At 42.2% G+C, this 27,886-nt stretch overlaps 1 protein-coding gene across 1 annotated transcript; it reads left to right on the top strand.

Annotated features, from left to right (window-relative positions):
* The first annotated feature begins 102 nt into the window (after window positions 1-102).
* On the top strand, window positions 103-27,485 carry grm1a (glutamate receptor, metabotropic 1a). Its single transcript, XM_056428912.1, has 12 exons — window positions 103-119; window positions 621-684; window positions 899-949; window positions 1,010-1,742; window positions 4,391-4,640; window positions 16,272-16,507; window positions 16,691-16,699; window positions 17,905-18,151; window positions 18,739-18,907; window positions 20,975-21,101; window positions 22,430-23,363; window positions 25,051-27,485. Exons 1-12 carry the CDS (start codon window positions 103-105, stop codon window positions 25,868-25,870), a joined length of 3,657 nt encoding a protein of 1,218 aa, XP_056284887.1. The 3' UTR covers window positions 25,871-27,485.
* Window positions 27,486-27,886: the final 401 nt, after the last annotated feature.

Genomic DNA, 27,886 nt, shown 5'->3' with positions numbered 1-27,886 from the left:
GAGAGAGAGAGAGAGAGAGAGAGAGAGAGAGAGAGAGAGAGAGAGACTCAAGTGATACAGCGGAGGACCACGCGCTATAGATGACGGGCGAAGGCACGCGACATGTCTCAAGGATTCAGGTAAGTTTGGAAGCATTTGACCCAGACATATTTAAGATGTATGTTATATACGGAGTAAAAGGGCAATGAAAAAGGTGGATAAGAGGTAATATAGTCTATTGAGAAGATAGAATACTCTGTTTTGTTTCCTCCCGCAGAATGTTATTAGTTCATAGTTCGTGTATCATTATTGTTAGACTGGTGCTATTATTACCTACTACTGTCTAAGCTGCACGGCAGATGAATAAAATAGTGTATACGGTGCGATTAAAAAAACGGTAGTCTTTTCATGTAAAAATTAGCAGTCGGCAAAGGAAGGATCGCTGTTTCTCGGCTTTACTCGGGTCAAATCGTTCATAAAGAGTTTGGAGAGCGCGCTGTCCTCAGTGCTGAAATCTGTTCTCTGCCCGGTTTTCTCAATGGACAGCGCGAGCGCGGCACGTTCCGCCGCTCCCGGTAAATAGTGGCTATTTGTAACAAAAACGATCGCTTGAGCGATGTTAAAGTACCTGCTCCACTCAGAGCTAACCAGCTGCACGGTCGGGCAATTCTCAGTGGACAGGAGTCCAGCTACTGCCCTGATCAGGTAGGTTTGAGTTAAATGCCTTGCTCAAAGGCACCTTGTGGTTGCTGATAGGCATGAGGACTGTTGCCTGCTGTAGGAATCTAAACAGGGCGTGGATGGAAGGGAGCATGCGTGCATAGTCAACTCTTCCCACATAACACCTTATAGCACATCGATCTGGCCTTGTTTCTCCCTGCCCCTCTATATCTCAGCAGTTTGTCTTATCTCTCTGCAGGTGCGCACGGATATGCCCCAGGTGTCGTGCTCACGGATCGCGGTTGCTCGGGTGAACGTGGATGTATCGACGGACAGCAGATAGAATGCCTGCACAGTTGAAACGGCTCAGACGACGTGGCACAAAATGGCACGCGTAAAGATGGGTCTCTTCACTCTCCTGTGTCTGCCCACGTTGTTCTTCCACGTCCTCGTGCTCTCCCACAGCGGCGGCATCTACGAGCGCGCGGCGGTCCCTGACGCCGTGGTCCGCTCCGTGGCTCGCATGGACGGCGACGTGATCATAGGCGCGCTCTTCTCCGTCCACCACCAGCCGTCGGCGGAGAAAGTAGCTGAGCGTCAATGCGGGGACGTCCGCGAGCAGTACGGCATCCAAAGGGTGGAGGCCATGTTCCACACCTTGGACCGGATCAATGCGGACCCGGACCTGCTTCCAAATATCAGCCTGGGCTGCGAGATCCGAGACTCCTGCTGGCACTCCTCCGTGGCCCTGGAGCAGAGCATCGAGTTCATCCGGGACTCCCTCATCTCCATCCGGGATGATAAGGACGGATCCAAATGGTGCATTGACGGCACCCCGTCCCACCAGCCTCCACCCTCGAAGAAGCCCATCGCCGGAGTGATCGGACCGGGATCCAGTTCTGTGGCCATTCAGGTGCAGAACCTCCTGCAGCTCTTCAACATCCCGCAGATCGCTTACTCGGCCACCAGCATCGACCTGAGTGACAAGACGCTCTTCAAGTACTTCCTGAGGGTTGTGCCCTCAGACACCCTCCAGGCCCGGGCCATTCTGGACATTGTCAAGCGATACAACTGGACCTATGTGTCTGCCGTGCACACTGAAGGTGAGGCCCCGTCACTAAATAACCATATAGGGTGTGTTCGTCTTGTCGTCGAAATATCATGAATTTATAGTAATTTCATCCATCATTGTGGTGGTCTTTGATTACCATGGCATCACTACAATGTGAGACACATAGACACATGTCTATAATGCTAATATTTTTTAAATAGTCAGTACTACAATACTATATTGTATCTGCTCATCTCTGTCTCAGTCTTTCGCTCTCAGGCTTTTAGAACAGGTTTTTGAAGCCACTCATCACGTTTAGGCTTGTGTGGACATTGATTTCTAGCATTTTCCCACACACCCTAAACATCTTCATGCAGGTTGTGTTTTTAGAGTCTTGAAGCACGTTTTAAAAGGTGTGTATCCTTCCAAACGCACAAGCGACAGTTTTAGCAGTCGACATGTAGGCGTTAATTTGGAATGTTAAACTAATTATAGGTTAAATCAGGAGGATGAGGCTAAGAGGACAACACTCACATTTCACCAGATTCACAAACATTATAATACATTTCTTATCTCCATGGAAACCCTTGCAATAATAGTATTCCATTTTTTATGATGGACTCACTTATTTTTTATTTTTTATTTATGCATATGCTCAGCCGCACAGTACAACAGTCTTTTATTTTGGAGACAGAATGTAAAAAGTAGAGATGAGTTGGATATACAGAATAAATACTGTGAAGGGAATTATGTCCATAGCTTTTTCATGATTAGAGTTTTAGTAAAACACAGTCAGGGATGTGCACCCAAAATATGACTGACTGGTTATATTACCCATGATCCCCCTGAGAAGCTGCAGACTCATGGGGAGTGTAAAACATCTTTGGAAAGTTTGACTTCCGTCATGTGTTGGAGAGGGGCATGAACACTAGATGAACAATAGATGAAGAGGTGTAGGGCAGCTGTAGTACCTGGAGTCATAAATAGGTGGCGTCAGCTGTCTGACCTTCAACACACAGGGGGTGCCTCTGGGACTGAAGTCATAATTTAAGAGTAATGAAAAGCCAGTCAGGGGAAGAAGGAATTTGATTGCAAGGAACATCATTTACTCAACAGGCTACAGTGTGCGTGATAAAAATAGGATACGTGTACCCTTTAATTGGAATTAAATTGTGTTTTTTTCTTTTGACATGCAGGTATTCTGTAAAGCCCGACACTAACTGTGGGTTCAGCTTTGTAACAGCTACGTTTGTAGGAACATTAAATGTTTCTAAATCAGACTTTACATCCTAATTTGTCTCATGCTGACCTTACCCTGACCTTTGAGGAGTCATACTCTGTATATATCCAGTCGTTGGTTTTGCTCTATCTCTAGTTATCTCTGAAATAGTGTTCACGACTGGCTTAAGCTCATGATGTTTCTCTCTCCACCACCTTAGACGAGCAATAGATACAGCGTGTTCCCGTAGCAACAGCTAGGGCTGTGAAATTGCATAAATTACCTGTCCTGATTACCATCAGAGCGGTAGGAACACTCAAAGCAGGTTTTTAATGGTCATTGTTAAATGGGCTGTCAACTAATGCCCGACCACCACCACCACCACCCACCTGTCTCACAGTTTAGATGGAAGGAGTCGAATAATTGGATATCATTATTTCCATTTACCGGTGGGAGTGTGAAATGAGGCGACTGAAAATACCATCAAAGGACTATTGGCAAAGCAACACATGGGCACATTGTGTGCCAGAGTACATGCATTACTGTGATGCCTATTTCATTTGTCACCTTCCCTGCTCTATAAAGCCAAATCACATATATCATATCAGACAGATAGAGTATTTGTCTTCACCACCCATATCAGGGTAGAGTGTGCTGGAGGCCCCCAGGAACCTGGCTCTTCCTCAAGGCAATTGCACAACAAATGTTTTCAATTTTTATAGTTCTTAATTGCCTTTTGTTAGCATGCACATTCAAATACACACACACACACACACACACTCACAAAGCCACATATTCAAGTGTGCACAAATGATTGGATTGTATGTGTAATCCAGCTTTAATGCTAAAGACTTGTCGGTTTCATCAACAGTCCAGATTGCGTCACAGTACAAGCTCTGTAGTCTGCATGGAAATATAAAATTCAGACTTAAACTACTTTGACGGGCTCTTGATTGGGATGATGTGCTATTAAACAAGGATAGCTATCTTCACCCATTTTGGCTTTGATTGCAATCAGTAGCCAGTAAACGGTCTGACACTCATCATGACATGATCAGAGCTTCAGCTCAGCCAGATCTTGACACACTGAACAAATGCTTGGGGCAAGGTCCACACCAAATGTGAACGCAAAGACAAAAGCAGCAGAACCGTAACCTTTGGAACACACAGTTTCTCACATTAGCCATGTTTAGGAATGACATCTCTTGTAATCATTGGAAAAACACTTTGATTTCTTGTTCTACTTCAAAAACATAACTGAAAATCGTCCATACGCACACACAGGAATTAATACCCACAATTTGTGAAAATGCCCCCGCCAGCATATTATCCATACCCACAAAGGCCAATTTAAAAAGTGGGATTACCAGATTGAGAAATTACATTTCACAAGGAGAATGTTTAATTGTTTAATTCCAGGGAGGACAGAATGTCTGTCGGCCATTTTCTCACTATTTTATCTATTTCTTCCTGAACTATAGGAAACTATGGGGAGAGTGGCATGGAGGCCTTCAAGGAGCTGGCCTCCCTGGAAGGTTTATGCATTGCCCACTCGGACAAGATCTACAGCAACGCGGGGGAGAAGCACTTTGATCGCCTTTTGAGGAAACTACGGGAACGTCTGCCCAAAGCTCGCGTCGTGGTGTGTTTCTGCGAGGGCATGACTGTCCGAGGTCTCCTGATGGCCATGAGGAGACTCGGGGTGTTCGGGGAGTTCCTCCTCATCGGCAGGTATGGATGTTTAAAAAACCTGATTCACAGTTGACAGCATCTCTCTTGCTGGCAAGAAATTGGTTAACAGGCTGGAAGGCTGCTATATGCTGTGTCCTCCTGATGTGCATGTCACCAAGGCAACCAAGAAGAATTAGACCACATACCAAAAGCACTGAATAGAAATGTTCTCCAGCTATGAATAATTGGTATTTATGTCACAGACACAAAACTAGAGTTGGATACAACGCCTCCAGCCCATTCTCTCCCTGATCGCCTGTCTCTTATTTACTTTTTCAAGGCAATGGATGTGATTCTGCTTTTAGCAATCAAAGAGAGCCACACACATTTATGATCGACCATATTGAATCCACCTGCATCGTAAAACTCTTTCCTTATTGTGATTAAGCTTTGTGATATTCACTCCGTATCTTTCTTTCCACTTTCTCCACTTCCTCTCTGTCAATGTTGAGTGACAGAGACTGACTGCAGCTGCGATCTTAGTCATGACAAAAGGACAAGTAGTCGTCTCACACACTTATACAGTGGCACATTGCACCACGGAATAGCCCCTGAAGGAACATTCACACTTGTCAGTAAAAGCCACAGAAACCTCGATGCTACTTTTCAGTGCATTCATAAAATATCTTTCTGCATTCGTTTCAGAGTGCCATTGTCAAAAAAGACAGTGGTCCGCTGTAAAGCAGTTGTCAGTCGCATGTTATATGAGGACGATATGAATAAGAAAGCTAAGGATGACTGAAACTTGTAGCCGAGCAGCATCGGTTGGAGAACATGAGTGCAGCACAGTGTCGGTATCGGTCTTTACGTGGGATCCTTTGACTGTAAAACGAACGCAACAACTTCCAATTGTCTTGTTGAATAGATTATCGAATAGGTTCGAAAATCAAAAATTAAAAATCTGGCAATGAGTAATTTTCCTTGTATGTACATACATAAGATTCTCCCGTCTGCTAGAGACTTCTCTATTGGCTGGCACTGAGGGATTGGTTTTGTGTCATTGCCATTATCCTTGAGGAGGCCTTTTCCCTTTAATCTTCACAGTGGTGGAAATAAAGAGAAGACAAGTGCTTCTCTTACTTGCCTCTGTTTTATGTTTTAAGGCACTCATTTAAAAGGCAGAACATGCCTTTTAAATGATCCATTATAATGACACTCTAGGGTTACATTCCTTCCCATATCTCTCCTTTTCTTTTTGCCTCCACAGGAGATGGGAAAGTGGGCCTTTTTTTAGCTTTGGTGGAAGTCTCCATGGGCGGAAGAAATGCTTCTGGGTCAGAGAGAGAGAGAAAGAGAGAGAGAGAGAGAGAGAAGGATATATATATATATATATAGAGAGAGAGAGAGGGGAGATGAGACTCAGTGTGTGTCAAGATGACAGAGGGAGTCTGGGCAACACAGATGCCGAGCCATGTGTCCCTTTCCCAGAATGTAGTGAAAGACTCAATGAAGCTGTCAGACAGGTATTTTCTCTCAAGGGGAACTTGTTTTCTTAATTCATGCTTTCACCTCTAAAGAAGCCTCTTCCATGAAGTGTTTGTGTGTGTGTGTGTGTGTGTGTGTGTGTGTGTGGAGTCAGAAGAAGGTTAGATACACAGTAGTACAAACAAAGAATGAATGACACAAAGTGACAGAGCAAGCAGAGGACACACAGGCCAATCTGTCGAAGCACACCAAATGCACTGATCTCTATTTTATTATCATAATATTTGACTGCCCTCAACAAAAATCTTATTTTATTAATACTAGTTTTGTAGCACAAAGGTAAAAATATGCATTTGAAGTCTCTTTTTTGACGTTTAAGCTGCTATAATAAGAGTTTTCTCTCAAAAACGCACCAATGGCGTGTTTTTTAAGGGTTCATGTGATGAACACACCGGGAACTACCCCCAACGATGCAGTTTCCCCTTCGCTCTACAAAGTGTTTTCATATCTTTAAGCTTGCGGTTTTCCGGGGACTTCCTGCCCAGTAGACAGTCAGCGACTAGCTGGTGAACATCGGAGCATTGTTCATGGGGTGGCCAAAAACTCGACTCCCAATGAATGCTTATGTTACTCTGCGTCTGCTGAATGGGTTAATAAGCAGGTTATAATACACCAATGCTGTGTTTACAGGTTCAAGCAATGAGCGTGTGCTGCCTGCTGCTTGTAGATTTACTTGTATTAAGAAACACCTACATGTGTATAAATCTAATAATTTCTGTTACTTTTATACAACAAAGCTTCAATTACTCTGCAGCACAACAACTGCACACTAGTGCACTTTCTGCTGTCACAACAGGCAATTGGACAGCATCTTAATATAAGACAAACATTGGTAAATATATATATATATATATATATATATACTTTAAAAATAAATATGGGAGCAATCAAGCCAGAGCAAAGCACATGTGACAGCAATGTGGGGCATTATGAGTCCAAATTTCTTCATCAGCAGACTGTTGCAGTGGTCACTAAAGATGTCTTATAATCAGAGCATCTTGTCAGGACAATCAGCCAAACAGCTTACATATCAAATCCCAACACCAAAATACTTCACACCTCATCACAGCCGGTCAGCAGTGTTCACAATATTATATTTGATCATATTGGAGTTTTTGTCATTGCCCTATAGTAGTCAATATAATGTGTAAGGATAGCAAGCTGAGTGCAGCAGCTTCCAGCAAAATCAGTGAGGTGGGGAGACAGCTCTTGGCTGACACAGCTCCTTGACCTGATACATCTCTCCATTTTATTGCACACGGCACAAACAAACAAAAGCACATACGGGATGGCATAACTGCCAAAAAATATTTGGAAAATACAACAACAGGAGAGTGATGTTTTTTTTCTTCCACCCCATCTAAATATGTGGAGAGGATCATAGAACATCACAGAGGCAGACAAAACACTAACTACACAAACTACAGAGAGTTTGGAATCTGAGAGCTTTTGTTGAGCGGATCTCTTCAGACGAGGGCCCGGTGAGGCTGCGTGCTCCACACACTTTAACGCCGACCTGCAGACTCTGCTGTGCCTCATTTCAACACTTTACATCCACTCCACTCAGCTATTGTCAGTCAACAGAGCTCTTGTCTTTCTCGCTCTGTGATGTCAATCGTGATTTCACCAATCAGATGCCATTAATCTATACAACTGCACACACACACACACACACACACACACATGCAAGATACACCATTTATTTCAAGCAAACATTCAAATACATATGTTCACGACTTTAATTTACCTAATCGTTTAGGATACAACTCAAATAATCAGTCTGACCGTAGAGAAGTAATTTTTATGTCAATTGGAGAGCAGGTGCATGTACAGTAATACACAGTATGAGCTGAATATATATATATATATCATCCTCAGAACAGAATTATTCATCTCTGTAGTGCAGCTTCACGATTTGGACAGTGACGGTATTTTCTATTGAGGTTCGCGGTAAGACCATGGGAGGTAGTGTGTAGAACATTGTGTGCTTCTTAGAGTGTACTTGATGCAGTAAAAAGGCTACAGACAGTTATTAAATACGCCTGTTATTTGACCACAGAGAGCAATACAGACAATGAGTCCCAGGAGATCGCTGCCCATATTATTACTGATGCTCCACCACCACCACGTTGCTGTTAGTCAGCGGTGGCCAGTGCTTGGAGTCAAAGTGTCCCTTTGCTGTAGCATTTGGTCCATTTATAGATCATGTTTTTTTTAAAGATCTTTTACCTTGTCAGCGCAATTATCTTGCACTACAGAAGGTAAAAAGCAATCCAGGCACCACTATTTGGCTAATGAAAATATGTAAGGTACATGAGATACCATGTTATAAAATCAATATATTTGTGTTCTGCAACTAATTGTATCACCCATTACATAACAGAGACACTTGATAGGCAACTGCATATAATAATAATAATAATATGCTGCACATTGGAAACATTGGAAACACAATCCTAAATTGAGTATCCTCATGAAGAAGCTTGAGAGACAAATATGTCCGTGAGCTCACTAAAATGACAGGAATGCATATTTCAATAAACATTTCTGCCAGTGTATGTTTTAAATCGGGTTTCACCGAGGAAAACACGATTAAACTTTCTTCAAGTTAAACTGAGCATTACAGTAATTCTTTGAATATGTCCAACTACTCAGTATAATATAATTTCCCATGTCTTACACACACAGATTTGGTCTCAATCCCATTTTGAATGCTTGCTGCATTTTTTTTAATGTTCCTTATTTTGTTCTCGACGAAAAGGGCACTGCGACAGAAATGTGGATGTTCTGCCTCCGTAATAGCATGGCCAAGTCATAACCCGGGTATGTGCAGACTCTTTCTGCTGAGGAGACTGAGGTCTTTTGGAGTGCAGGGAGTCCTTCCTTCCTGCTGCTGGCAGGCTGCACAACAAACTTGCAATAGACCACCAGTAGACCCCTAAAACACTTAAACACTCAAACACTCAATCACTTTATCACTTGGACACTTTAATAGGTTGACTGTTGAGTGTTCAATACACTTTAATTACTATCTTGCATATATATATTTATATTCCTCTGTTTATTTAATATTGTTACTGTATTTTGTATTTATTTTATTTTTATTTTTATTTAGTATTTTTATTTTTTACTGTGCACCCACAGCAGTGATCCTACATTTGTTCCCACTGAGGGACCATGACATTATCTTAAGTAATTTCTGAGACTGAGGTGCAAAGAAAGCGGTCACATGCATTTCTGCATTTGGTTGTCCTATTCGATTTCCTGTAACAAGGGTACTGAACTCGAATACATTAAACATTCAGGGCGCCAGAGAGTGAAAGAGGGAAGTTGTGGCATGACACATTTAGCAGCCCTTTCCCTGTCATCTCTGAGGCTTTTATCTCCTTCCCATCTCAGGAAGGAGTGCGTAGGATGTAGATTTCTGCCGATCGACGAGCAAGTCTATTGGCAAATAGCAGGGTTTAAGCAAAAGGAGACCGTATCTCTGGCAACAGCACTGGCAATATCGGCAAATTAAAAAATGATCTTCCTCATCCAGAATTGTAGATGAACAAGGGGTTAAGACAGATTGTTTGGTCTCTATGCTTTTGTGTTATTCATCTTTCATAAATATGCTGAATCGAACATTAAATTCAGATTAATGCAAATGGGTTTTAAGAAAAGATAAAGATTTAGATTTATCAGTTTAACTTGATGTTTAAAGGTACATTAAACAGTGTAAAAAAGAAGGGATGATAGCCTTCCTGCTTTATATATGACACAACTGTGTTCAGCTTAAAATCACAGGCATGTTTTTCAGATCATCTTTACCATTCTCCTCTTCCCCTTATCAGGATTACTTCCCTATGTGTGCGGCCTGAGCCCCATGACTGACAATATGCTGCACTCTCTTGCTCGCCTCGCTCTATCGAAACATATTTTATTTGTGAGGCTTCCAGTGAGCGCACAATAGTGACTACATTAGTTATGAATGTAACTTAAGGCGGGAGTAGGGCTGGAACAGAGACAACAAAAAACCCGAAATGAGTGCTGAGCCTCCATCTTTACGTTTCTGTCCTTTTCACCCGGTGCACTAAAATAATCTTCATGCAAGTTTAGTGAGAGTTTACTGGGGCACGTCATGCAGGAAATCAAGCTCAAGATGATTTTTCTTAGCAGCGCAGGATTTACGGTACACCACTGGAATTAACGGCTTGTGTGCTACTTGTGCCACGGTCACCATGGTGATTGCGTTGGGCTCATGGCGGAGTTGGTGTGACCGTGTCAGTGCAGATCTGTCATTCAGTCTGTCAGCACTGCTCCAAACACAATAGTCCCTTCTCGCGAAGTTGCTGGGAGGAATTTGAAAAATTGCTCCCAGCAACAACAGCAACCAAGATTGTAATGATAAGATAAGGACACCCTATCTACACCCATTCAGCAATTGAGCTGTTCTTGCGTTACACGTACACACGTGGCTCTGGAAACTGCGACGTTCAAGTTGAGTCAGGATGTGTGATTGCATCTGTTTGTCTTGTACCGAGCGAGGGAGCACAATGAGCTGCGTCTGAATATTTATAACACGCCTCTGATGTTAATTGAAGGCAGCCACACATTGTCAAGGACATCTCTCGCTTTCCAATTGATGCCTTGTGTTCCCTTGTGCGAGGGGATGGGTGAATGACATTGGAGGGATCAGAAATAGCACACTGGCTTTGCATCTGGACATGGTTGTCACATCCTGATTTGCAGAAGCTGAAATACTTTCTTGCACAGACAGCTAATATTGGATGTAAAAATGCAATTACAGATGGCCTTCAATCCTTGATACAGCCTTGTAGTGTTTCCGTGTATATGCATTCGGGAAAAACAACTTATAACTTCTCAGTGAAACAAAGAAAATGGACCTGAAGTAGTTTGAATTATTACCAAGAAAAAGCAAAAAAAATACCAAAAAGGATAATTTAATAAAGCAGCAGCAATGGTTTTACACAAAATGTACCAACTGATAATACTGATTATCCATCAGTCACTGCGACTTTTGTAAAGGTTTTAGTAGTGAATTGATGTCCCTTGATAATAAAAAGCCAAAAGGATTTCCCCCCCCAGCAGTGTTCCTGTCAATGTAGAGGAGACTGATCTCCCAACTCAAACTGGGGCATGATGAATTAGTAAAAGCAGCTTGGATGGGCTTTTAAAGGCTCCCCGGCTAGCTCAGGGTCCTCTGTGTCACCCCAAAACAATTTGCTGCTGCCACCATCTAGCTAAGAAGCCACCACCACTCCTTTAAACTGCACAGAGTTGCAGAAATAATAGAAATGTAGGAGAATGGCAAAGGATGGGGGGAGGGATAAAAGCAAAGAGAGTTTTGGAGATGGGGCGCTAGTGTTCAGCTGAGCAGAGAAAACCCCTGTTTGAATTTTTGTTCCACTGCCAGAGCAGTTTGAAATTAATTAAGAAGAGAGTGGAATCAATATAGAGATAAATGTAGAACAAATAAATGACTTTCATTCTTGGCTCGTCCTCCGTCAGGTAGCAGAGCGTGCGTCAGCTCCAGGAAACGTAGGTCCAGTTAGCATGAGCTCAAATTCAGCCAGTGCAAACACCAGCACCAGTGAGCGGTCTCTGGCGCTGGAGTCTGAGTTGGCTGGATTTGACCTATAACTCAATGGTAGAAGTACAAAGTCTATTTCCTTTACCTGATTTTGAGGATGAAGTACTGTAACTCCATTTGCTAATACACGTACACCACAATCCTCATAGATTTCTCACATTAGTTGGACTCCTGTTTTGTAATATTTGTAGCTTCAGAATTCTCTCAAATCCAAGGGAACCATCACGTTAAAAGATGTTCACATCAAATATTTCTTCACTTTCAAACAATGTTGTCCCCCCAAAAAATAATACTCTGAATTATAGTTCAAAGGTTATCCAAAAAGTCAAATAAATGTAAGTAGCCCCAAAACTCAGTTTTGGCTTGGAACTGTGAGGATTTACCTGCTGCTTGCTCTGTATACACATATTCCTAACAATTATGTACCCTGAGATATAATAGCTCCTCCCACCACTGAATATTAGATAGAAGGACAATGATTACATGGACAAAGTGTGGGGGGGAGAGAGAGAGTTGAAGCCTTACTTTAATTAATTGAAATTCTAGTTGTCTTTGAATAACAGACAGTTCAAAAAAGTTTTTGAAAGTTTTTGCATTAACTACCTGAACTTTTATTCTAACATATTGCATCGAGCAATTAAGGAAACTCTTGATTCCCCGATCCTCCCGTTCCTCTTTTTAAAGTAACTCTTCCTCTTCATCCTCCAGGGGAAACAGCGCATGTGATTAAATCTCTGCCCTGCCAATTAATTCATGGCTTCATAAATATACAAATGGGCTATCAAACTGGAACTAGATCATCTGGGAGAGTCGGGGGAGCTCTCAGTCTACTCACTGTTATATACTACTCTATAAATTATCCAGCTGTTCTCCTGTTGTGCTCCTCTACACAATACCACACACCATCCAGTCTCAAAGAAATCATCAAAATATGCCAGTCCCATTAATAAGCATGTGGCATCAAAGGAATAGCGTCCTGCTGACTTTACTAGTCGAGATAAGTACTGTCATAAATAATTCATTAAAGGTGTTGGGAAAGTTAAAGGGTAAAAAAGATTGTTGGATTAACCATAAATACTAAAAGACAAAGTGTATGTATTTGTGATGTTTTCCCTAAAATAAACTGACATTCAGTATGTTGCCTTAGCCATCTTCACTTGAAGGTTCAAACTAATTTTAAGAGGAATTTCAAAACAACTTTATCAGAGCTATGCTCTGTTTTAAGTGTTAGACCTACTTCTCTTTGCAGTCCTCAGTACAATAACTTTAAAACGAATCACAAACTTGAACTGCGTTGACTCCTTAATTAGCTTAAGCAGGTACATCTGTCTCAGGTTGTGCGGTAACAGCGTGTGAAGCAGTGCAACATCGCGGCGACATCAGATTTGGTCCAATTAGGCGTCCCTCAAATGGCCCGAGAGTTTTGATGAGCCGTTTGGTGTTCTGCCAGACGCTGTGATCCTGAAAGAGGAGCGCGAGAAGAGAGGATGTAGTGTTACTTCATCAGGAACTCCACTGTGAGAAACAGTCAAGCATGCCTTCAATGCCTCATGCCTTATTCATGCAGAGTGTTGAACCTCTCTCTTCATCTATAAATAGATAAACAATCTGTTCTCCACTGTTCTGTTCGAGCAAATATATGTAAAACAATGAACGGCATAGAATAGACAGCACCACGTGCAGTTTACCCTGTCGGGGGTGGGTTCGTTACACATTTTAATAGTGTGTGTCTTTGTGTTTTTATCTACATGTACCGAAAGATAGAGCGAGTGACATAGACGGTCTTCACCTGGAGCGAATTAAAGAAACGTGAATAAAGAACCGATGACATTCTTGTGTTTCTGACTCCTATATTGTCATTTAGCAGAGTGAAAAACATGACACGGTTGAATTGTTCTTTTTAAATGTACAGCAAACATTTGAGGAGACACAACGGGCAGATACCCTTAGACACAGGATATGTTGTGATTGAGACCATGCTGCTGTGACGTCCTCACGCAACGCTGCTCCTGTCTGACAGAACACGCTCCCCTGTCCTGTCCAACAGTAATGGTTGCAGACAGTAAAAGCTCACATGTATAATTTAAAAGATCCCGGCCTACCTTACTTAACATCATTCTTTTCTTTTCATTCGTTTTTAAAGCATAGACCAAGCATGCCGTTGTCCACTTTTCAATCACAAATCTTCCATAAAAGCCAGAAAAATCTGAACATCAATCTCAAATACATTATGTTTTTCAATACATGCGGGCAAAGATGCAAGGGTATATCTTCTCGGCTGCGTCCCACATGCAACAGCGTATCCAGCTGGCTCTGTTTTCAGCTTCATTGTTGTCCAGGACGTATGCGCTGGTTGGCGTGTTCTTTCATTGCCATGAGCATGAGCAATGTCTGTTATGAGTAAACCCCTCATACATTGTTCTAGTAATGTTGATACTTATTGGTGCACTGAATGTGTAACTAAGCAAGCACCGGCTGTTTTAGAATATTACAAGCCTTTTTATAGATTTAAGAACAAAATTATAAAGAAAAATATATACATTCAATTCCCACCTCAGAATGTGCAGGATCAGAGACATATGTCAGGGTCAGTGGGAGACATCACATCTGGATGACATGCTGGCTGCCTAATGTACATATGAACCAATATATATCTTTTTCGCTTTAGAAGGCCTATACTAGCTCGATCACATTGGTTGTAAAGTTTCCTTCTCACAAACTCGGTTGAACGCCTCCTTTTTCGTGACTGGCGGTTATCGTGGATGTAAAGGTCAGAAGAGATTTTGACTTGCGGATCTTGCACAAATCCTTATCCGTCACCCAGAACATCCCAAGTAATTGGTTCCATGGAGAGTCATATTTAATTGGTGTGTAGCTGTCAATAGCTCAGGTATTTCAAGGAAGAAGCCGAGAACCCACGTTAAAGCAAAGAATAAATCCGAGCTGGAGAGCTCACTCCAGCTCGGATTTAGAGAAAGCGCATAACTCAAAGTGGTGCTGTTTATCTGTTCATTTCTTTTCCCCCGTGGTGTTTTCCATTTCTCGTAGAGCCCACCGGCCAGCTGTGTGACCAAATTGGCTCGGTAGGGAATACATTCTCACATCGAGGGTTAAACAAGGAAACAAACAAGCACGCTGAAGGGATCGTGTAAAGCCTACAATTACGGTTGAGGCACTAATGGTGAGATTTCCATCCTCTTAAATTGAGGATTGCTGCAGTGGACTTGAGACAAGCCTCCAACCAGTTTTGCCTCACCGATTTAAAACAACGTTGTAGTCTACCTACTTTTAGGGGAAGCTCATTATTTAAATGAAAGCAGAACATCAGAATCAGAATCAGAATCAGAATCAGAATCAGAAACAGTTTTATTGCCAGGAATGTTTTCACAAACAAACGAGGATTTTTTTTTGGTGGAAGGTGCAACATTTGGACATGACAAACAAACAACAAACATGACCAGATTGTGGGTTTGTGTACTGATGTTTTTTGTCATTCCATTTGCTCTTGTGTGAGAGAAGATTACCCCATTAGTCTCCATCTGAACACAGGCGTTCCAAACTGCTGCTCATGTTTCCTGCTCTGCATTTCCAAATGGCTGTTTGTAGTTCTGTTATGCTGCTTGTACATGCTCAACAATCAATGTCACCTGAGAGGTGAGAATTATAAATCAGTTACCTCATTAACATTACAACAGTTCAAATTTAAATTCAATTCAGTTTATTTTGTATAGCCCAATATCACAAATTACAAATGTGCCTCAGAGGGCTTTACAATATGTACACGTACGACAAAGATGTTCATTTACACACAATGTGTGTTTACTTTTCTTTCTTCAAAGCAATCAGATCACCTTTGAAAGGCAGAATCATTACGTTGATCAGCGAATGCAAAACCGTTCATACAGCAGCGAAATTCTATCAATTTGGCTTTTATTTGTCTTTATGTATAAGCACTTTACAGGTTTATAGCTCAAATCACATCATGATAGTTACTGTGGATTTTGAATTTTTTTCTTTCTAATAACCTTCTCACAAACTAAGGGCTGAATAGTAAAAAATATGCTTTTTTTTCACCAGTGAGTGGAGCTTGAGTGCTTAAAACATTCGGCCATTAACAGCTATGATTCAGTAATGTTTTTTGTGTTTAAATATCTGGTGTTTGTCTGTGTACTGAACACCTCTACTGCCTTTCCCCCTTAAGAGAAGACAGAAAATCACAAATGGGGAAAATAATCCATCCTTTAAAGTAAAGCTGCATTCGTTGAAGCTCTCTCTTGTTTTCCTTTTGTGAAAAGAAAGGACTGTAGTGTCAATGACGTCGCTCTCGTGGACAGTTTCATGGGCATGTCAGTCTGAATCGGCAGTTAAGTTTAAATTCTGATTACAACAAGCCAATGGAAGAGACACATGACAGTGACAAGTGAAGATCATCACTGTCAAGGAGTGTCTCTCACTTTGAATTATGACATTGCTTTATTCTTGCTCATTGTATCGGTCCACCTGCGATCGATATGTTACCGGCTCGTCTTCTTTCTCTCCTCCTCCTGCAGTGATGGATGGGCAGACCGTTACGAGGTTGTGGAGGGTTATGAGCAGGAAGCAGCGGGAGGAATCACGATGAAGCTGCAATCAGAGATGGTCAGGACCTTTGATGATTACTATTTGAAGCTTCGTCTGGACACCAACACCAGGAACCCCTGGTTCTCTGAGTTTTGGCAGTTCCGCTTCCATTGCCGCCTCGCAGGCCACCCACAGGAGAACAAGAACTTCAAGAAAGTCTGCTCCGGTGGGTGACAACAGAAAACATGTATGTCTTTATATGTAGTTTATAAATAGGAGCAGTGTTCATCTTGCTGCCAGTGAGAGTAGATGGTTACATCCGAGTTTAAAACTCTTGAATAATAACACAAACTGTGTATTTTTCTCTCTGTTTTCCTCCCTGAATATTCTCTCCTGTTGCTCCCAAAAGGTGATCATGGTAAATTATTAATTAAATCACAACTTAAAATTATCACCAACAAATTTCTAATCAAAAATATAAAGTAATTAAATGAACAATGCAATGACTGGTCAGCATGCATTTAATCAACTGATAAATAAAAGAAACTAGTAGTAGAGCAGTACAGGTGTTTTTCTACTTTCGATATCACACTTTATATTCCTCTTTTATTCCAAAGACCTTCAAGGTGGTAAGTGCATTTATCTTTGCACTACTATGGTGATGATTTAATCCAAATTTCACCTGCACTCTGTCTGCATTTGACTACTTTCAAGACAGCAAGAGTTTGACTGATGCTGTCTTTTACAAAATCCATCTGTGGTATTTTAAAACTACAATGTTGTGCAGTGTGAGAGGTCTTGTTCCGGCAGTCTCCGGCTCTTGGCCAGAGCGAGGATTGCATGAGTCAAACTCTGATGTGGAGCACTGGGCTTGTTTATGAGGAACAACAAGACATGGCCAAACACTTTGTAAAGCTGCACAAAGGAATGGCTCACCAAGCACACACTGGTCACCAGAAAGGCTGAAAAGGATCTTGCTGTATTGAAGATGATCACACACTCTTCTGTTTGTGCATGTTGATGAATATGATGGACAATAGCATTATTACCATCGCATTGAAAATGCGGAAGGTTATGTTTTGATCGCCGTGTATTTATTTGTATGCGTGTGTGTTATTCGCATAACTCAAAAAGTATTAAACCGAATCGCATGAAATGTGGTGGGATGATTGGTTATTATCCGGGGACCATTTGATTAGATTTTGGGATCGATCGGGTCAAAGGTCAAGGTCAAGGTCATGAAAAGGTCAAAATCCTCTTTTTACCATAGCACGGTCAATTTTTATCCAATTGGCATGCAACTAATGCCAACATGTTCATAATTCAATGCCCAATCTTGTGATATGCGAAGGTATGCGCTCTACCGAGTGCCCGTTCTAGTTTTAAATGCACAAGCTAAGGGGGCAAAAAGAAATGTTTAAACATACTGGAAACTTCGGAAATAACATCTTCATACAAGGATGTAAAAAAATTCTTAGGAATTTAGGAACATTGTGTATGTTCCTAAGTGTTACAGCAGTTTCAATAGAACACAAAATGGCAGACACACAATATGTTTTCTTAAAATGTAAAAAATGCAAAAACGTCCTCCCTTTCCCCCCCTCCTTTCCCCCCCTCTAACAGGCAAGGAGAGTCTGCAAGACAACTATGTTCAGGATAGTAAAATGGGATTTGTGATCAATGCCATCTATGCCATGGCTCATGGCCTCCATGATATGCACAGCGAGTTGTGCCCCGGGCAGCCGGGCCTGTGTGAGGCCATGGACCCTATCGATGGCAGCAAGCTGCTGGACAGCCTGCTGAAGACATCCTTCAGGGGAATCTCAGGAGAGGAGATTTATTTTGATCAAAACGGAGACACCCCAGGAAGGTAAGAGGATGATTAAATGGTAAGAATATATATTTTTAAAAGCAGAAAAATGGATATAGAGATTTCATATCATCGACGTGGTTGTCATCTGTGAATTTCTCCCGTCTAAAACTCTCCTGCTCATTAGAACGCGTGTACATGCACACAAGTGTGCACCCATCTTGAGCACAGAAGAATGTAATCAGTTTGGACTGGAACAGATTCAGTGGATTGTCCGCTGTGGCAGCCACTTTCATCTCTCTTCAGAAAACACAGCCGTGTCATTACTCCGTCAACTCGGGGTCAGCTGGAGCACATCCTGGTCCAATTTAAAGCTGAGGCTGCAGTGTGCACTGGCACGAGCTCTGGATGTAACACTTACAGGGCTGTAAACTGTTTAAGTGACTTTGGATAAAAGGTTTACCGAGCAGCCGAATCCTTATCATTAAATTACCTGTCACTCTCTCCCCTCCCTCTTCATCTCCAGCTTTTTCACTCTTTCTCTGTAATCTTTAACTCTCGCCTCTTCTATTCTTTTTTCTCTTTACTCAATAAACTTGTCCTTGCTCATCGTGGTTCTCCTTCCCTTCCTTCCTCTGTCCATCCAGATATGACATCATGAATCTCCAGGGTTTGGTTGATGATCGCTATGACTATCTGAACGTGGGCTCCTGGCATGAGGGCATCTTAAGCATTGATGACTCAATGCTGTGGATAAACAGCAGTGACATGGTCCGCTCAGTCTGCAGTGAGCCCTGCTTCAAAGGACAGATCAAGGTAGGGATGCAAACCCTCCAGCGTTGGATGATCTCCACCAGAGTTCATTTAGTGAGAAAAACCTGAAGTCTGATAAATCAAAGGTCATTAGCGTTAACATTGGAGTGTGACTTTGAAGGTCTAAAGCTATCAAGAGGCATTAATTCAACGCTGTGCCAGATACATGCAGAGCTAATTGAACATTTATTCTGCTCTAACTTATTTATTTTCTGGGCAGACACACACAATGAGATCCACAAAGTACGTGGTCTTTATCAACTCCAGGAATTCATACACATGAAGAATGCTCTTTCCAAGTTGTCTCATAATGGATCCATCTATCTATTATTCCTGTTCTTCTTTGGTGATTAATTAGAAGGTTATGCACTTTCCTTGATGTCTTTTTGATTCCCGATTGTAATAATGTGTTGTCCATATAATTAGTCCTGATATTGATTCCCATCTTTCTTTTTCATACCTTTTGCGATCTAGTCGTCCATGTTTGACAATTCCCGTGTATTACAGCGTGTGGATAGTCCAGTTGGGTGCTTGCCAATTTGAATGGAGTGTTGTTTAATCTTGTTTGTCCAATTCTCGGATGGGTCATGACCATTTCTTCTTTTGGGCTCCTGCTCCGTATTCCACCAACGTCTACATGTTTTCAAATAATCAAGGAATATCTTATCTTATCTTATACTGCAAAGATGTCTCCCAGTGACACTTAAATCCCAGTATTCTTTCCACGTTTGCACATAGTTATTATTTGTGATAGTTTTAGGCTCTGCTTCATTCAACGCAACTTGTATGTAAATTGACTGTCATCTAAAAATCATCTAGCCAATATGTCTGCCTTCTCATTACCCTCCACCCAGACGTGAGCAATATCAAATCCCCTTGTATGCCCATTCTTCGGTTATTATGAAGCATCGGTAAATATAAAAATCTGGTGTTGGTCAATATAGTTTTGTACTGCTGTCCCTTTTGGGACCAGTATAAGTTTCTCTTCATTTTAGCTGCAGTCGTATCTGTGGATGGCAGAATAAATCTCAGCTGAGATAATGCTGGATGATGCAACAGTGGGGCTTTGTTTTGGATTACATCTACATGTTGTGTTTTAGCATTCCCTCTCCACCCAAAACTGTAATAACTGGATTCATATGCTCCCAACACTCCTGTAAAATGGCCTTTGTGGGGTGTGTTGTACTGTGACGTTGCCGATTAACCCAACAGGCCAACATACAGCAGCAGTGGCACGTAAACTTCAAGGATACATTTTGGCATCGTGCTTTGTCAATCACATATTCTGATCTATTGTATTATCCGAATCGCTTATCATATTCAGGGTTGCGGGGAGGCTGGAGCCGATCCCAGCTGATAATGGGCGAAGGCGGGGTTGACCCCGGACAGGTCGCCAGTTTATCGGCGGCGCCACATCGAGACAGAGAACCATTCACTATCACTATCACACCTACGGCCTATTTAACGTCGCCAATTAACCTGAGCTGCATATCTCCGGACTGTGGGAGGGAGCCGGAGAACCCGGAGGGAACCCACGCTGCCCAATTAAATATCATGGAGAAAATATTTTACAAGCACATGTTTTCACAATATAAATTAAACATGGGGAAAAATGAATCCTGCTTTTCGTGACACCGATGGCATTTTAAGTCTAAATGATCACACAGTGACAGTAAATAATAGTAACTGGTATTGAGTCTAGAAGAAATGCCCTAATTTGCTTCATCTTGACCGATTGTTTTCAGTCTAGCTATGCCCTGAGGGAGGCTGCATCCTCTCTCCTGGCTGCTCACGCTTTCCACTCTATCTACTTTGTTATCTGCCCCACTTATAACCCTGCTTTACATATCACAGTGCTGGTAACAGCTTCCTTGGAAGCTGAAGGCAAAATCAGCCGGCCTTGTTTTATAAACAGTACATCTGGATAAGAACAACATATCCTCGACTTATCCCCTGGATGCCGTCTACCTGTGTCGGTTGCCCTGGGTGTGATGTGCTTCTTGTCACGGTTTGATTCGTGTCGTGACCGGTTACTAAGGCGTCTGTGACCCGTCATCGTTCTGCGTGCAGGTTATTAGGAAGGGCGAGGTGAGCTGCTGCTGGATCTGCACCACATGCAAGGACAATGAGTACGTCCAGGATGAGTTCACCTGCAAGGCATGTGAGCTGGGATGGTGGCCCGACGATAACCTGGAAGGTAAGCAAGACCGAACCGGATGCTCTAAGCCAATCCATTTTTGATTTTATGAACAATATCCCTTGATAATCCTTATTTCCTATCACATTAACAACCCTCACATTATATCACCCATTTCATGTGTTTGCTCCTCGCTAACCCTTCCGCCTGCTCTTTGTCAGGTTATTTACGTCATAGAACACCAACCTCACTGAAACCGCACAAACACTTTCTCTCAAACTTTGTTGTGCTCTCAAAAATACTCCTCCCCCTCCCCCCATAAACTCTTTCCCACCCTGACACCTCCTTTCGCTGATGCTTTTCATCATCCAGGCCCAATGACCCTGCTCTCTTCGCTCTACACTACTCTTCCCTCCTCTCGGCTCCTTTGCCTTGTTGTGACCCAGTGGTTGTTTTGACAGCGATTTATAGAGTTGAGAGGAGCTCTCAGTTCCCAGGTGTAAAATCCTATTACTGTCATGACAGGCTTGGGGATACATTAGAGCAATCTGTCGAGGAAAAAGTTCTCTCTTCTTCTCCTCATTAAATGTCCCTATCTAGAGAATACTAATAGAGAGAGTTTGGTATTCTATTCATAGAGTGAGGTTGTAATGTCCATATGTTCACTCATTTGCTCTTTTAGGGCAAATATTGACGGGAAAAATGTTTTAAACATCATTTCCTTGTGGTGCCGGCTTCCCTTGGAGGTCAATGTGGAGTGAGCTGTGTTTTTTAATTTGTTAAAGGTCTTCCCAGCCCAGATAGGACAGCAGAGGATTGTGTAAGAACAGATACAGATAAGAGCATTCCACCTTTGCCACCATTGTCCGCTTGCATTAGTATTTCTCTCATCATCTAGGTTGAAAATATTCAGGCTTCTTTTTTCGTGTGGACATATTGTGAGTTAGCAATGCAGAGCAGAAGTGGGTTATTCTGTGCATATCCTTGCTCGTGATGGCAGTGACTGTAATGCTATTAGCAGCGGCATGTAATTTATGGAGTGTTAAGCTGGGGAAGGGATGTCAGTTTTCTCCTATTAAGCTCCATAAACTTCCTCTGGGTGTTGGAAGGCAACTAGTGCATCATGACAGAGGCGACACACACACCTACGTGTCTGCACACACACACATTTGGCATAAAATGATAATGAGAGAAGAATCGGACAGAACTGGAGCTTTGACACAATTTGAGGCCCTCGGGTGTCTCCAAATTGGTGTCGCTCTCCTCTCTGCCATCTATCTACTGTCTGCTCATTGGTTCTTTTAACCTGTTCTATTGTACTTTTTATTCACAAAAACTCACACAGTCCAAACACAAGATTAACCCGACATCTCCTTTGCCCTGTCCAGGCTGCCAGGAACTGCCTCTGAAGTATCTTGACTGGGCGGATGTGGAATCCATGGTGGCGGTGGCTTTCTCCTGCCTGGGCATCCTCATCACGTCCTTTGTCACCTTTGTGTTCATCCAGTACCGTGATACACCTGTGGTAAAGTCCTCGAGCAGAGAACTCTGTTATATCATCCTGGCAGGCATCTTCATGGGCTACATTTGCCCATTCACTTTAATCGCCCATCCTACGGTGGCCTCCTGCTACTTGCAGAGGCTCCTGGTGGGCCTTTCATCTGCAATGTGCTACTCGGCCCTGGTGACCAAAACGAACCGCATTGCCCGCATCCTGGCAGGCAGCAAGAAGAAGATCTGCACCAAGAAGCCACGTTTTATGAGCGCTTGGGCCCAGGTGGTCATCGCCTTTATGCTGATCAGTATGCAGCTAACTCTGGAGATCACACTCATCATTCTGGAGCCTCCTGAACCCGTCAAGTCCTACCCGAGCATACGCGAGGTCTACCTCATCTGTAATACTAGCAACGTAGGCATGGTGGCGCCACTGGGCTACAACGGCCTGCTAATCATGAGCTGCACCTACTATGCCTTCAAGACTCGGAACGTCCCGGCCAACTTTAATGAGGCTAAATATATTGCCTTTACGATGTACACTACCTGCATTATCTGGTTGGCCTTTGTGCCAATCTATTTTGGCTCAAACTACAAGATCATAACCACATCCTTCTCCGTCAGCCTGAGTGTAACAGTGGCACTTGGGTGCATGTTCACGCCGAAGATGTACATTATCATTGCCAAACCAGAGAGGAACGTCCGAAGCGCCTTCACCACGTCTGATGTTGTGCGAATGCACGTTGGGGATGGAAAGTCGGCTCAATGCGCGACCAACAACTTCTTCGATATATTCCGCCGGAAGAAACCTGTGACGGGCAAAGCCAAGTGAGTGACCTTTTTACGTTGTTCATCTTGATAGATTCTATTGGTTTCGAGACTAAACTATAACATGCCTAAACACTCAAATGGCACGGAGAGTTGTCCAAAGCTGATCTTTTGGCATTTCACTGAATATATCATCAAAGATAAAATACAGTTGCTTATTTTTTTGCAAGACTATTTGAGTGGTTATGCTTGATGTTAAAGGTAATTTCTTTTATTTCCAGTACCCCAATTTATATCAAACCATACTGATACATTTATTTTGAAAAAAGAGAACACAGGTTTATGTGGAGCATCCCCCTCTCTCTGAGGGGCATGACATATTATGAATGAAATGAAGCTAAATTTAACAGAAAAATGAAAAGAATGACGTTGATTTAACGCTAACAGGCCATGCTGATGTATCAGTGATTATTAAAGTATAGATAGACACATCTAAGCTAGATATAAGACTTGCATATAACTGTTTTGAGATCCACAGCAGTGACACATGGACAGGTATCTAAAGTAAGGAGTGGGGCAGAGTATGAGAGTGATCCCAATCTGTGTATGTGTTGTCTCTCACCCCTGCTATGCAGCCTTTCTAATCTCTTAACCCCTTAACCTTCCAAACTGAGCAGCATAATGTCTTAAAAGTGTTGAGGCTTGTAAATGTTTTGGCATGGTGGTTATTCAACTCCTTTTCTGGAGAGCTGCACTGTCAACTGAGACATGTTTTAATGTTGTATACAACCATTGGAGACTTTTAGAGACTTATTAGCCAGATAATCAAAAATGCATCATAAAGAAAACCAGCGTTTTCTGAATTTGCCCAAATTTGCCAAACATAAACATAATTTTCTATTTTTTGTGAGACGTTGCATTTAGCAATTGAATTGTATTAAGCTTGATTCAATTCAAAAATTATTTTTTTAAATTGAAGTACCATGATGTAAATTAAAAGGATGAGCAAGTAACCATTATTAATTTGGTTGGCTCTCAGCTTGAGTTTGTTGAGTTCTTTTGGATTCAAAAACAACTTTAACCATCCTATCTGCCTGAATAAGAAATACTTACTTGTGATACCTTCACTTATTGAGTCTGTCATGGAAAATGTGCTTTTGACACTGCAGCCCTCCAAAGAAGAGATCTGCCACCCTGCTGCTTTTTGTTTATCCTGAATTAAACTTGCATTTAACTTTTCTCAGCATGAATGCCACTCTCCTCCCCACCTCTCCACTCCAACTAATCACATTAGAGCCGGTCCTAGTTCATTCTGCACTAAACTCTGTGTCGCCTTCAGCCCGGCTCAGCCACCTTACTGAAACGCTGATTCAGAATGCATGCGTCTCATTTTAATTATATAACAACATAGTTAAAACAAGAAGAATTACCTGGTTGGCTCCTAATTCTCCAAGCTTAATGTTTAAAGCAGTTTCAAGATCATAATGCTTTGTGCAGCACATTATGACTCACTATGTTTGTGAAGTGCCACAGTTGATACACGCAATGCTCTTCAAAGCTGATGAGTGGACCCTTTATCAAAGCTGTTAATGTCAAGTCATGTGGTTAAAAAGTATTTTAACATGCATCAGAAATGTTAAAAATGCTGCTGCTCAGTTCTCATACGTTGCTGCTATGTTGATGTTGTTTCTCTGCCACAACTCCCGGTTTCCTGTGTTAGTAACTTGAGTCTTTATTTCGTTCATAGTTCTAATGGCAAGTCTGTGTCATGGTCTGAATCAGGTGCAAGACACCCTCCAAGAGGGGGGAATGTGTGGCACAGACTGTCTGTGCATGTGAAGAAACAGGAAGCCAGCCTGAATCAGACGGCGGTCATCAGGCCCCTCACTAACACCCCCGACCCCCACAGTTGTGCGCCCACCACCTGCAACCTCGCCACAGAACCTCATCCCCCCCGAGAACCGCGTGGCGCTAAGCCTCTGTACAACCTGGTGGAGGAGGACGACGAGGCAGATTCCCAGCGCCCCCTCCGGACCCCGACTTGCTCTGGACAGACGCAAGGGCTGGAGTCTAATTTAGATAAGCCGGCTTCATATTTGCCCCTTCGCTTGAAGGGCTGCGCCACAGAGCGCTTGCAGGGGGCTGTGGTGGACACACACAGCTCCTATGTCCCTGCCCTCAATGGACACACCGCCAAGGAGGCGATCCCTGCCAATGAGCATTTGAACTTGAGCCCCTCTCCGCATCCTTTGGCCCTTCAAGTAAGGGTGTTTGAAGAAGAGGGGTCCGAGGACGAGGAACGGGACCTCTTACACAGATACATTTATGATGCCAAGGAGGAGGAGGAGGAGGGGGAGGACGGGGAAGGCGAGGATTTATTTCGGAACAAGCCACATCTTGAAGATTCCCTCGCTCTGTCACCCCCCTCCCCCTTCAGAGACTCTGTGTGTTCGGAGGAGTCCGTCAGCGACTCCGCCATCATGGAGTTGATGCTCGGAGACCCTCTGAGCTCAGTCTACGCCTCAAACAGCGCCCAAGACTTTGCACACAGCTCCTCAACACTGTGAGAGCAAAGCAGGCACAGTTGCTGTTCACGCAGACATATTCCGCTTACAGGTTCATGCCCCCACGCACATACACACACACAACTACACACACACACACACACACACACACACATATATACAGATACCAATTGTACAACATTATTTTATTTTCATTTCAAGGTTTTCTAGCGCATTTGGCTTGCTTGTGTGTATTACTCTGCTTTTAAAAGTAAGGGGTTAATCAATATTATAAGTAGAAAAAGACCAGGAATCATCCATGTGTGCTCACATTGCTGAAGGGCTGTCAGTGATCAAAGGCTTTCTGTAAACTGGGAAGAGTGCCAAAACGTGTCAGCTCTCATGCCAAAGTGTGATGAATTAAGCAGCACTGATAAGCATAATGAAGGATGTAGCAGTAGTTTTCATAATGTCGGTGCAATTAAATAGTCCAGGAGAGGCACATGGAAAGACAAACACGGGTCAATGTGTAGATACTCTATGAGCACTGTAAGATACAACCAGAGTCCAAACTGGCTCTTAAGACCGCAGTAGCTGAAGTGCATTTCATGCCAGTTTTGATTAGCTCGGCTCCTCTGCTGCACACATACACGTTTTTTCATGTGTGTAGCAGTTGCAGCTGCATCGAAGATTATTCGCTTATCGCCTTCTTTCATTTATCAATTTCACTTTCCGCTTTCCATCATCTGACCTCATCGCAATTAAAATATGCCAAGATATTAATGAACAAAAAAACGTGCAGTAAGTTGGTTGATTATTACTTTTATGTACAACAACATTTTCTCACAAAACGATGATTCTGCTGAACTTGCGCTGTATGATATATGACATGGATATAATGTGCCAATCAAAGTTGTTATCGACCTACATCCCCGCTTGTAGCTGATACAGGTTAGCGTGATTGTAGAAGATGCCAATGTTGTTTATTTAGTTTACACTCAATCATAACTCTGAGAACAAGTTTTATGAGCATGGGATAAAAGAACTACTTTTGCTTTCAATGCCGTGTTGATATTTCTCATGTTTTCTGTGTTGGCTGTGTCTTTGTAATGAAAAACACAGTACTTGTACAAGTTCTCAAAGTTTGTAATACTGTGAAGCCATCTCTTGTTTTTTCACACAGGTGGGATGTTTGTAATACTGATAAATGTTTCTATATTTAGAATGTGAACAGAAAAAAAAGAGTTTATACATTTTAAAACTGTCCTCTGATACTTGTCAAAGAGCAGTGTGTTTGGTTTAACTTTTAAGCTAACTTGGTCAACTGTATCCTCTTGAAAATATTCAGTTGTAAAGGTAAACCAATGATTAGTTGCTTCTTGTCATGAGATTATACATGTTTCAATTTTGCTTAAATCTTGCATTATAAACTTAAGTAGTTTACTTGCGGTTAAGTTTCTTAGTTCATTATGAGAATGCAAATTATTTCAAAGTACAAGACGATACAGTACATAGTGAAATTGTAATGTATTTCCAAATGTTTTTAGTCTATTATAGTGTAAGTTGTAAAATGATTTTATCCAGTGTAAAATATACGAGGGTGCCACCTGTTTGACACGGTCAAATCTAGAGTGAAATAGTCCTTTATGTTTTGGGCAAGCTGAACAATGCTGTAAAATAAAACTATTTATATTAAGACGACTGATTACTGCCTACAACAGCCTGAACACTGGGTTGTCATTAGATTCACCTGCAAACATCTTAAAGACTTACCCAGCTCAATATTAAGCAACATGTAGTTTGGGAGCAATCAGGGATCCTTAAGGCATCTCAAGCTAAATTATAAAGTTCACCAGTAGGCTACTCAAACATGTGTTTTTCTGATCATTTACTTCACTTACATGTTTGAGCTTCGCTGTGAGCGGTTGACACGAAATATCTGTTTTCATATTCAGCTGAAGAGAAAACGTTTTTCTGAGCTCATCCTAAGATGTCGGCATATGAGCATGATTTAGGAACATAATTAGTTTAAGCCAATATTACTCTTACACGTGTGTGTGAGTGTGGAAACTTGAACCC

This window comes from Pseudoliparis swirei, chromosome 12 (assembly GCF_029220125.1).
Source record: "Pseudoliparis swirei isolate HS2019 ecotype Mariana Trench chromosome 12, NWPU_hadal_v1, whole genome shotgun sequence".
In the NCBI taxonomy this organism is placed as follows: Eukaryota; Metazoa; Chordata; class Actinopteri; order Perciformes; family Liparidae; genus Pseudoliparis; species Pseudoliparis swirei.
This window is presented reverse-complemented; position numbering and strand designations above follow the sequence as displayed.

Excerpts from the sequence above, each read along its gene's own strand:
- grm1a (XM_056428912.1), top strand. Across the intron at positions 4,641-16,271 it reads GAGTTCCTCCTCATCGGCAG|TGATGGATGGGCAGACCGTT; the intron begins GTATGGATGTTT and ends CTCCTCCTGCAG. Across the intron at positions 21,102-22,429 it reads GCCCGACGATAACCTGGAAG|GCTGCCAGGAACTGCCTCTG; the intron begins GTAAGCAAGACC and ends TGCCCTGTCCAG.